This window comes from Portunus trituberculatus, chromosome 15 (assembly GCF_017591435.1).
Source record: "Portunus trituberculatus isolate SZX2019 chromosome 15, ASM1759143v1, whole genome shotgun sequence".
Classification (NCBI taxonomy): Eukaryota; Metazoa; Arthropoda; class Malacostraca; order Decapoda; family Portunidae; genus Portunus; species Portunus trituberculatus.
In genome coordinates this window covers 12,723,208-12,735,929 of record NC_059269.1, presented here as the reverse complement: position 1 = coordinate 12,735,929, position 12,722 = coordinate 12,723,208, and the positions used below count along the sequence as shown (strand labels likewise).

Below are 12,722 nucleotides of genomic sequence, written 5' to 3'. Positions count from 1 at the left end.
GAAAGATGATCAACAGTGGCCAAGCAAATCCATCAAATTCTGAAGGGGAAACGAATAGACCGAAGGAGAAATTAACACAATTACTCCTTCCTTCAAGTCATCGATTAGAAACCCAATCAGCGGAAATTGCGGCCTTTGCTAATCAGGCGCGGCAGGTCCTCGCGTTGCAGTCACTTGGCGTCACGTGTTTCCGAGATGTTAAGTGGAGTGTTTACTGCGCCGTGTCGTTCCCAGGCGAATTAGAGGCCACTGGTGTTCTCAGTTTACGGAAAGCGGCTCGGGGTTAGACAATGAGGTGGTGAGGTAGGAACAACAAGGGCGGGAACTATCTACTTCAAGTCTTGGTGAGTGTGGCAGTGGTGCAGGAGTAATACAGCGTGGTGAGGCTCGGTTCGTTTCGTGTTTGTTTCCTTCATCTTTGTATGTTTTCAATGTTATTTGATTTAGAAACGTGTACATCTAGTCATTCGTCTTTGAGTGGTATAGTTTAATCCTTGTTTAGTCTTCGTGTTATCATCATTAGTGGTTTATTATATCAAGGCTAGAGAACTATTAAGGGACAAACATAAAAGGAGGAGGAGGAGGAGGAGGAGGAGGAGGAGGAGGAGGAGGAGGAGGAAGAGGAGGAGGAGGAGGAGGAGGTTACATGGACGCACTTGACTTATATTGAAGCTTAACTGATACCTAATCCTCTTGCTCGAAAGCTTAAGTTAAGGACCCTGACACTGCAATGAACGGCTGACAAAGAACGAATAGCAGGAGGAAGAGGAGGAGGAGGAGGAGGAGGAGGAGGAGGAGGAGGAGGAGGAGGAGGAGGAGGAGGAGGAGGAGGGACAACATTCTTCCTTGAGCTTTAAATTTCAACTTAACATTTCCTCACATTCAAAGAGACACTAATGTTATGAGAAAAGTTATGACAGAGACCAACACATGCCAGCTGTCTGTTTGCTCTGTGGGAGGAAGGAAAGGTGGAAGAATGCACTTTTTCCTATAATTACCTTTGCTCGTGTCTTTTTCCTTTGGCATTGCTGAAGAGGCTGATTTAATGTTTTGGTCTTGATATTTCTTTTGTCAGTTAGTCAATTGAATGAGCTAATTATTTATGGTGTATATTTTTACCAGTTTTACGATAGTTATCAGGATTATTTATTTTAACACATTTTTACATTGAGATTTGTGTACGATAGGACCATTTTAATGACATTAGGAAGGGCCTATGGTGATCAGAAGGTTAGTGGCTTCAGTCTTCACTATCTTAATTCCCCTACATAAGTTTCTAGTAAAACCATCAAGTAGTAAGCAGGATGAATAGGGAAACGCGTCATGGTACAGAAGGGGTTAAAGTCACCATGCATTCATTCCTCATATTTCCATCAAGAGTAAACATGGTAAGTCCACAAATCATTTCCCATCACAAGTAAACCTGATACGGCCACAAATCATTTCCCATCACGAGTAAACCTGATAAGGCTATAAATAATTTCCCATCACCTGAGACTAACTCGCCTGTCTTTCTGTCCCGCAGCCATCAAGAACAGCATGGGTGTGAACGAGCCGGAGGTCAAACGACAGGACCTAGACCACGTGTTCCTCCGCTTCGGCCGCGCCCAGCAGTAGTCAGCGAGGTGAAGCACAACCAACAAAAAAAAAAACCAAACTCTTTGTCGTCAAGAATGAAGAATAATTGTTATTCTTAATATATCTCTCCTTACCCCCCTCTCCCCCCACCCCCGCTGAGCTTGTCATTGGTCCAGGTGCTCCCCGTCTCCCGCCTACACGTGAGGTGTTTGTATGTACTCTCACTCGCCCGTCAACACCTCGACATGCGCTTCACACCCACGTGGACCGACCTGGCGTCATGGATTCCGAAAATAAAAATACAAAAGACTATTTTTCCCATTGAGGTGTTATGATGGTACTCTGATTTTTCAGTGTTGTAAAAATTGTATTTTGGTTTGGAAAGCCATTACAAATAAAAATTGAATGACACTTTACTTACAAGGTGTTTTAGTGTTTATCCTGAGTGGGCTGGCATGGCACTGAAGGGGATCTGGTGCACTGTCTGATGCTGCTCTGATACCTCACCAAACACTGCACATAATCTTTCTCAAAAAATCACCAACTCAGAGAGAGCATAAATAAAAAACCAAACTACCAATGAAGGTTATCCACGTATGAGAACACGATATCAGCCTTTCTAGTCTACACAAAGTTCCCGGACCCGCAGCTTCCATCCCTCCATCCCCAACACACACCCAGCCTCACTAGCACACACTGAAACGTTACCTGGACAGAAAAAAAAGAATCGACTCACTGAATGCTGCCCACATTGGGAACTTTCGAAAGGCATTTTAAGCTTTAGTTACATGAGGGTGGAAAGCTAGGGAAGGGAACCGATGACTATGGCTGTATTCTCACACAGACACCTACGCATCTTCTCCATTTCAAGGTTTTATTCAAAATGGCATTGATTTTTAAGGGTTCTACAGATAGACTGGCAAGATTTCAACTTTACTAACAGGGGAAACATTCTTGAAAACCCAGCAAATCATCTTTATGGCCTTTGAATGTAGTCTTGGTGAGAGCAAAGCATTTCTGAATACGGGAATATCTTTAGCAAACAACGGAATAATAACCTCATCAGATAAACCTCTGAAATATCCTCAGAACTAAACCTTTACGAACCAAGACCCCTCTGTAGCTAGATATCGCACACAACAACATCAATCTCAGCATTTCTGAATACGAAACTAAAACTGAGACAACAGAAGGAAAATCTTTAGCAAACACTTGAATTATAACCTCATCAAATGAACCCCAAAACATCCTTAAACTAAACCCTTACGAACCAATACTCTGTAAATAGAACACACAACAGCACCAGTTTCAGCCCACCCGTCATCAGGATTACAAGGAGGAGGCTCTGTGGGTGGCGCTCTCTGGTGGATCCTTAAGTCACGACGCAAATGAAGGTGAGGAAAGAAGGAAGGAAGGAAGGAAGGAAGGAAGGGGTCACAGTCATCATGTGTATGAGGTGTGGGGGAGGGGATGAAGGGGAGATTGTAGGTGGAGCTTCAAAGATAGATAGATAAATAGATAGGATAGATAGATAGATAGATAGATACACAGAGAGAGAGAGAGAGAGAGAGAGAGAGAGAGAGAGAGAGAGAGAGAGAGAGAGAGAGAGAGAGAGAGAGATGCAGTAATGTAATTGAAAAACAAAGGAAGAATAAGGAAGTCGTCCATGTGCTCAAATTGACTCAACAACCAACGTTAGAGAAAATGTAACACAGAAAAATGGAAGTTTAGGATACACAACAACGTCACATGGTTTGATAGAGATTGGTTAACTCGACACGTATCGATGAAGTCACAGTTGTTGGTTAATATAAATCTGAACTCTAAAAGCATCTTTGTCTCATAGTAAAGAATAAAACGAAGACAAATCCTGCAAAGGGAACGAAATGCATCCTTAGAGATGCAGAGAGAGAGAGAGAGAGAGAGAGAGAGATTATTTATTTATTTCTATGCATTTACTTATCAATGTCTACAATTTTTATCATGAAGTTATATATTTTTTTTATTCATTACGGGATTTAGGAAAAACTTAAACATTTTAAAAAACATACCAAACGAAAAAAAAAAAACTAACCAGAATAATGCCCTGAACAGCTACAAAGCCCCACACACACACACACACACACACACGAGGCCTTTCCTTCACCAATATTCACAAAGTTGCACAAAGCGGTATAGGATGGCACAGCTCACTTCACGGCTTATAACTACCAACACCACGCAAGCCTCGTCCCCCCCCCTTCTCTCTCCAAAGTCTCACGCTGACGAAGTTATACAAAGTTTAATCTCTATCTTATTGTCACTCGCTGCCTTATCGTGGGGCGAGGCGCTACTTAAATTGTCGCTCCTGTAAGTAATTTCAGTTCCATCAGCCTTAATTTTCCACGCATGTAAGTTTTTCTATTGATTTGTAACCACTTCAGTACCACGACACATTTTCATCTCTATTTTTACATACTATCTGGCGATTTTATACAGCTTCAGAAACTTATGTGGGAATTAGAATAGTGAAGACTGTGGTCATTAATCCTCTGTCCTTCATAAAACCTTCCTAATGTCAGTAAAATCGTGTAATCGTACCTAAAACTCATGATAAAAGTGCGTTCCAGTAATGATGAGATTAAGCCTTTCAACTGTGATTCCCAGTACTAATGACAATATATGGAGTTCTTATAAACATCTACAAAACTAAAGTGTAAGGGGTTTTGCCCAGTAAAGCTTGAATTAGGACAATAATACTCTGTAGCTAGACGGCGACGACCACTTTTGATTCTTTTATATAGACCCGGGTAATAAACTCACCACGGAAAATAACAATATATTTCACAAACAACACCTAAGCAAAACACTCACACCCCAACTTTCACACAACCCTCATTCACACAAGTCATTCACACACATGGATGAGATGAAGTGTGGGAGTAAGCCTCGACAGCGCGACACTCCTGTGAGCAGGTGGTGGCAGAAGACGTAGATAGGGTCCTTATAGCCTCGCCGAGAGGTAGATGGCGTTCACACAGGACAGGCCACACGTCCATCGTGGGCACAACCGGGACTTCACGCCCATGCACACAACACAAAACACAACATATATTACACAACCATAACATACCCAAAAATACTGTACAGAAAAAATAGTATAAACGTCTTACCGAAGGGCAGGAGTGTGTGTGGGTCAGAAGGAAGAAGCCTGAGTGACAAGCGTAGGGCCGGCGGAGGACCAGGACGGCTCCGGTCGAAGCTATGAGATGGCGATGCAAAGCTTCGAACACACGCACGCACGCACGCACGCACGCACTCACTCACTCACAACACTTGTTCACACACACAATAGTTTGTTGGCAAGGGTTGGCCGGCAAAACACTGAACCCCTGGCATAAAGTATATTTAGCAATTCTGAACAGTGTAATGTTTGGAGGTAGCTGTAGAATAATGAAAAATTGTCTCACAGTGGTTAATGATTGAAGAAAGATGTGAGAAATAACAGAGAGTTAACACCTTGAGATCTGTGTACGATTAGACTTTTTTTTTTTTTTTGACACTACGAAGGGTCTATGGAGGTCAGAAGATTAATGGCCACAGTATTATGTATTTTAATATGTAAATTAATATGGAAATCGGTCATGGTACTGAAGAGGTTACGTTTAGATAATAATGATGGAGGTGAGTGATATAGTCTACCCTGCATTATGAGGGAGAGAGGGAGGGGTGGGGGACATCTGCAATACGTTTTCATAATGCAACTCACGATAAAGAAAACGGATATTATATGGGGTATAACTATATAATAACTTAATAACGTTCACTTCAAAGCTATTCAAATCACTCACGATAAGACGCAACAAAGCAATATTTAATTAAGAAAACACTCCAGAATACTAAACACATATCCAACCTCTCTCTCTCTCTCTCTCTCTCTCTCTCTCTCTCTCTCTCTCTCTCTCTCTCACTAAACAAAACAGTGTTCCTATCACTTTCCCTCAGTCCCAATGCACATTTTCTCCTGAGCCTCATTCCTATTGTATCCCTGAGTTAATAATGCAGAGTCAACGAGGATATTTCAATTCCTCATCCTCTTCACTGGCAGCTTCCAAATGGTTCAGTCCTCGCGCCACTGGTCCGAAGTTTCGATACCCCAGAAAATGAAGCGTGAAGCCACCTAGGGATGTAAATCAACAACCTCTTTTTTGGATCTCTAACTCACTAATTTATGATGTTTTTTGTGTTTTTTCCTAGAGGGAGTAAATTGCTACGATTTTTCTGCAGGTTTTCATTAGTGTCCACTTGCTGTAAAATTGAATGGTCAAAGGAAAGAGAGAGAGAGAGAGAGAGAGAGAGAGAGAGAGAGAGAGAGAGAGAGAGAGAGAGTGTGTGTGTGTGTGTGTGTTGCGGAAACAGAGACAAAGGCAGAAAGAAAACAGACAGACGAACAGAAGCAGAAACACACACACACACACACACACACACACACACACACACACACACACACACACACACACACACACACACACACTGAGCCAGAAGCATTAAAAGAAAAAGAAAAAAGAAAAAAAAAAAACACTACAAATCCAAAGCAAATAAGAGATCAGTTTTATTTCCTCAAACGCAAAACCCTACCTGTCCATAACCATAACTCCGAATAACTACCCATACCAATTGAAAGAAAAATACACAAACTTCTTCCTTTTACCTTTTCCCTCTCCTTTCTTTTGGTCTCTCACTACGACTATTTTCCAAGGTCACAGAGATGATTAGCAGAGTTTTCAAGAGTGTTTCTCCTGTTAATAACGTAAAATTCTTGTCACTCTGCCTTTAGGATAATAAAAACACCTTAAAAACTGGTGTACATGCAAATAAAGTCTTTTGAATTAGTGAAAGTGAAGCACAGAAGTGTTTTAAGAATACGAGCTGAAGATGCAACGTCATAAATAATTCAGGATAGGATGGGAGCTGAAAGGTAAGTGGATAGATAGGTGGATGATGAAGGAATGAATGGAGTTTTACACAAATACATAGTTATACCTTCCCATCATTCATTTACATTTATTCACTACATTTTTTTTTTTAACTTTCTTTTAATTCAGCACTAACAAACTGATTACCAAGTCTGTTCTAGTTGTCTGCCTCTCTTTAAAGGTCAGTATTCAGAAACGCTTTGCTCTCTCACCACGACTATTTTCAAGGACCACTGAGATGATAAGCGGGATTTTCAAGAGTATTTCTCCAGTTAATAATAAAAAAATCTTGTCACTCTGTCTCTAGAACCGTTAAAAACACCTTAAAAACTCGTGTAAACTGAAATAAAGCATTTTGAAATAGTGAGGGTGAAGCGCAGAATTGAGAATACGAGACGTTATTTCACCTTATTTCATACTCACTCACTCTTCTGTAGTAGAGTTAATACGAGCGATTATTTTTTACACAGTTTTTTCTTATGTACTCTTCTGCAGTGTTTTTACGAGCAGTAGAGTTAATACGAGTGATACTATTTACACTACACTCTTCTGCAGTGTTTTTACGAGCAGTAGAGTTAATACGAGTGATACTATTTACACTATTTTTCTTATGTACTCTTCTGCAGTGTTAATACGAGTAGTAGAGTTAATACGAGTGATACTTTTTACACTGTTTTTCTTAAGTACACTTCTATAGCAGAGTTAATACGAGTAGTAGAGTTAATACGAACGATACTTTTACTGTTTTTCTTTTTTTTTTATTTATACCATGCGGGCTTTTTCACGGGAATTTATGGACTAAAGGAGATACTTTTTGGGGTACCTCCTATCTCAAAGCCCACCCGCTATCTAAGAGAGGAAGTCTGGCGAAGGGTAACAAAAACGATTAAATAAAAAAAAGCCCACTTAGACACCAGCTCCCGAGTAAGTCCGAAAGAGAGAGAGAGTTAGCCAAAACGATAAAAAAGGATAAATGTCTTAAAACCTGGCCCTTAACCCTTCAGTACCAAGACGCGTTTTTCATATTCATTCTGTTTACTATTTGGAGATTTGATACAGCTTCAGAAACTTGTGTGGGGATTGAAATAGTGAAGACTGTGGCCATTAATCTTCTGACCTCCATTGACTCACCCTAATGTAAACAAAATCGTCTAATCATACTCAAAACTGAAGGTAAAAATATGTCCCAGTATTGAGTAAATGAGTTCAGGTCAAGGAAAGAGGTAAATATATACACTAATTCACACTTCTATAACATGTAAGTATAATGTGACTGTACAACAGGGTGAAGGTGAGAGGTACGGTGACGCGTGACGATAAGTTATGGGCAAGACGGACATAGAGATGATATCGAGGTTTATTCCACAGACTTACGTATTCCTTCTGTCCAGCTTTAAATAGACTAAAACTCGCAGTGACTGGATGATAAAAGAGAAAAGATGGTGTGAGTGGGATTTGTCTCTCTGTCTGTCTGCCTGTCTGTCTGCTTGTCTGTCTATCGGTTTGCGTCTTCATGTTTGTGTTTGTCTGTTTGTTAGTGTATTTATCTCTCCAACTGCTTGTTTGTCTGTATGTCTGTTTCTTTTGTCTATCCTTGCTTGCTTGTCAGTCTGTCTATCTATCCATCAATTTGTCAGTTTTCGAGTGTACTGGTGTTTGTAGCTGATTGTCAAGTCTGTTCTGTCTGTCTGTCTGTCTGTTTGTCTCTCTCTCTCTCTCTCTCTCTCTCTCTCTCTCTCTCTCTCTCACAGGTGTATGTATTTTGCATTATTGTCACTCTATCCAGCAAGTTCTTAAGTCGGTTCAAGAGACGCAGCTAAGACGACTTAAGAGTTTACTTAACCTTCACCCACTCGACTTTCACCTCCACCTGCTGCCTCCCTCCCTCGCTGGCGTCACCTGGCTTAACTTAATATTCACTTATCTATCTATTTATTCTTATGGATGGGACAATGGGGGAATTATCATGGTTTTGTTGGTTGTAGTGGTGGTGGTAGTGATGGTGAATGGTCTCTCTCTCTCTCTCTCTCTCTCTCTCTCTCTCTCTCTCTCTCTCTCTCTCTCGTGGCTGTAATGCATATCGTTTGTTGGTTAATGGATAAGCTTTTCTGACCCACACTCTCCATCTTTCCATCTTTCCATCTCAACTCGCTGCCTTTCCATACTTCTGCTCTTGCTGGAGGAGGAGGAGGAGGAGGAGGAGGAGGAGGAGGAGAAAAGAAGAAGAAGAAGAAGAAGAAGAAGAAGAAAAAAAAAAAAAAAAAAAAAAAAAAGGAGGAGGAGGAAGAGCAGGAGGAGGAGGAGGAGAAGGAGGAGGAGGAGGAGGGTGAGAGTGATGCACATAATGTAGAGAAAAAAAAAAGAAAGATAAAAAGAGGAAATAAAAGAAACGGGGGCATTTTTTAAGACACAAAGCCAGTAAAAAAAAATAAATAAATAAATTATGTTAGTGTCAGATGAACGAGAGGCGCGGTTCGAAATACTACAGGCAATGTGTTCAGGTAGATTGAAAAATGACTTGTTTTCCTCGCATATCCCTCTTCGCTGGACGATTGCACACACCCACCACTACAATAACTGCCACGCTGCTCCGACAAGGCTCCTGACACGCTGACACACTAGTACATCTACATACTGCACGTGGCCACACCGCACCACGCCTCACCACACTGCACTGCCGCCCACTCATCACCGTGACAAAGGTGTGTGTGTGTGTGTGTGTGTGTGTGTGTGTGTGTGTGTGTGTGTGTGTGTGTGTGTGTGTGTGTGTGTGTGTGTGTGTGTGTGTGTGTGTGTGTGTGTGTGTGTGTGTGTGTGTGTGTGTGTGTGTGTGTGTGTGTGTGTGTGTGTGTGTGTGTGTGTGTGTGTGTGTGTGTGTGTGTGTGTGTGTGTGTGTGTGTGTGTGTGTGTGCTCTCTCTCTCTCTCTCTCTCTCTCTCTCAGCCGTGCATGTCATTTCACTAACAAATTCCAGAACCCAATAATCACTCGCGGGCGTTACAAGATCATATTGGAATTGTATTAATCACGACACCACCTTTGCCACGAGGACTCAAGGAGGTGTACTGATGCGGTGAGCGGCGCGGGACGGAGGTAAGGCGGCACAGATTGAATTCGTGAGAGACGGCAAGGTGTGACGGTGTGAGAGGTAAGAGATGCAGTCAGGTGAGGAGTGAAATCTGGGATGGTGGTTCTGATGGTGGTGGTGGTGGTGGTGGTGGTGGTGGTGGTGATGATGGTGATGGTGATGGTGATGATGATGATGATGATGATGATGATGATGGTGATGATGATGAGAGAGAGAGAGAGAGAGAGAGAGAGAGAGAGAGAGAGAGAGAGAGAGAGAGAGAGAGAGAGAGAGAGAGGCATATAGATTCGAAAGTAAAAGGTGAAAGATCATTGAAACGAGAAAAAAGAGTTATAGTACCATCATCTCTCTCTCTCTCTCTCTCTCTCTCTCTCTCTCTCTCTCTCTCTCTCACAATAATCACAATTTACATATTTTCCTTTCTTTATTAGTTCGTTTATTAATTTCCACTCAAAAATTTTCTCTCCACCGTCGAAATCATTAGAGAGAGAGAGAGAGAGAGAGAGAGAGAGAGAGAGAGAGAGAGAGAGAGAGAGAGAGAGAGAGAGAGAGAGAGAGAGAGAGAGAGAGAGAGAGAGAGTGACAGACAAGCAGTGGCAAACCAACAAAACCCTGTGACAAAAAGGACACAAAGAAAAAGAGAAAGAAAAAGAGACAAAAGAAAGAGCGTGAAGAGAGAGAAAGACAACGCAACGCCTCTATTATCATCCAACATCGTCTATTGTCATTAGCATCGTCACCTTCATCCGACCTCATCTTCCTTGGCCAAGACTCGTGATTAAAGGAAAAAGAAATCAGAACTGTCTCATTTCTCCTCCTCCTCCTCCTCCTCCTCCTCCTCCTCCTCCTCCTCCTCCTCTTCTTCTTCTTCCTCCTCCTCTTTACTGACGTCACTCCTCCTCCGCTGTGGCCATTCCTTCCTTCACAATCCTCTTAAATATTTGTTCGTCTTCATTGTTATTTAAGTTAAGTATAGATTCGTTCTATTAAAATGGGCTTTGTTATTATATTCTCCATTTTTGCTTATTTCTATAGGATTGTTCGGTGCGTTACGTGTGTTTTTCATTCTATTTGAACTTGTAACTACATAAAATAAAGATTCTGATCATTAATCTTCTGACCTCAATAAACCCTTCTTACTGTAAACAAAATAGCCTAATAACAATCTAATCACACCCAAACTCAAGGTAAAAATGTGTCCCAGTACTGAAGGGGTTAAACTCTTCCAGAATGCATATGGAACAGTTTGCATCTCTACTATGCTCTGTCTTTTCTAAATTGGCTCCTGGGTTCAAAATATAGTGTGGCAAATTGATGATATAATTGATTTTAGGTGAATAATACTTGTTTTCTGTTAATCCACACACTCATCACGAGGACAGACTACGGTTTTCCTCAAGATCTGACAACCCGAGTGAGGAAGCCCAACCTACACTCGGACAGTGGACAGGATTCGAACCCGTGCGCTTGGAGACCCCTCGGACCCCAAAGCACGCATGGTTCCACTGTACCACGGCGGCCCCTGGGACACTATTCAGATTGAGACCCAGGAGACACCTTTGAGTAGACAGACTATAGTAGTATTTCATAAGGAAGATATTCAAATGTTATTCATGTTAAGTATAGATATGAGAATGTGTTTGTTAAAATAAATAAATAAATAATACACAGGTTACCATTTATTTACCTGCAGGTGTGATTAAACAGGTAAGGCAGACTACATTACCTGGCCTTAACCCCTTCAATACTGTAACGCATTTTTACTATGAGTTTTGGGTGTGATTAGACGATTTTATGAACACTAGTAAGGTTTTATGGAGGTCAGAGGGTTAATGGTTCAGAATCTTCACTATTTTAATCCTGACATGAGTTCCTGAAGTTTATATAAAATCACCTAATAGTAACCAGAATAAATATGAAGACGTGTCAAGGTACTGAATGGGTTAATTAAAATGGGTTGTGCTATTCTATTCATCTCACTTTACCCTATTTCTTTCAACATTGTCCAGTCGTTTATATTTGAAACTGTTATATAAAGCAGAGATTTTAATGTATTTCCCATGAACTATAAAATTACTTGCGTTCTCTTAACCTCTTCAGTACTGGGACACATTTTTCTACGAGTTTTGAGTATAATTATACGATTTTATTTACATTAGAAGGGGTCTATGGCGATCAGAAGATTAATGCAGTGTCTTCACTATTCTAATCCCCACATAAGATTCTGAAGATGTATATAAAATCAACAAATAGTAAGCAGAATACTTTTTTTTCCTGTTATAGCCTATAACGCCTGTAGGTCTATTTGAAAAGCACTCTTCAGCTTCCACCCATTAGCAGCGCAAGCAATTTTATTTATAGTGGTACCCAAATCAGGGCCCATATCACCATCCAAGCGCATCTTTGGTGTAAGGTAATTACACCTCCATCTAGAACCTGAATATCATGGTGACATGTAGGTAAATTTAAACCACCCGACAAATGACAGTTTCAAGACGGCACGTGGTGGGATTCGAACCTACGCATGGACGTCTACCCTGTCCCACACTCACCACCTCATCCACTACACAACCGCTTCCCTAAGCAGGAAAATACATCATGGTACTGAAGGGATCAAACTCAAAGGACCTTCGCTTGCCAGGCCATCATATGAACCACAACGTTGCTTTCAGATGCAAATGAACTTCAGGCTATTTCTCGTTAAGGCAAAGAACTACGCGGGAATTGTAACATAATCTAATTCCCAAGGCCAAACAAGGTGTCAGAAACGAGAAGGCAAGGTTCCCAGGCTGACAACACCTCTACCTCCACCACCATACACACCCAACACCACTGAACCACAGAACACAAAGGAAGGTACAAGAAACAAGAGGTATATTTGGATCTTCACTTATGTCTATCTGTCATATCTATCTATATCAGTTTGTCATCTTTCAAAGCTTCCTATTGACTCCATTAACCCCTTCAGTATCATGGCGCGTTTTCATATTCGTTCTGCTTACTATTTAGTGATTCTATACAGCTTCCGAAACTTATGTGGGAATTGAAATAGTGAAGACTGTGGCCATTAATCTTCTGACCTCCGTAGACTCTTCCTAACAT

The 12,722-nt window shown here is 41.2% G+C and overlaps 1 protein-coding gene and 1 long non-coding RNA gene across 3 annotated transcripts in view; one reads left to right on the top strand and one right to left on the bottom strand.

Moving 5' to 3' along the window:
• LOC123504338 (myosuppressin-like) overlaps window positions 1–1,994 on the top strand; it is a 51,645-nt gene extending 49,651 nt beyond the window's left edge. The window contains exons 3-4 of one of the 2 annotated variants that reach the window (XM_045254794.1): window positions 1,526–1,625; window positions 1,755–1,994. In XM_045254794.1, the coding sequence (XP_045110729.1) occupies window positions 1,526–1,617 (92 nt within the window). In that variant the 3' untranslated portion in view covers window positions 1,618–1,625; window positions 1,755–1,994. Of the gene's footprint in view, window positions 1–1,525 lie in introns of both variants that reach the window. The other variant, XM_045254793.1, reaches the window with a different exon arrangement.
• LOC123504345 overlaps window positions 1–12,722 on the bottom strand; it is a 70,867-nt gene that overhangs the window by 43,641 nt on the left and 14,504 nt on the right. The window lies entirely within an intron of this gene.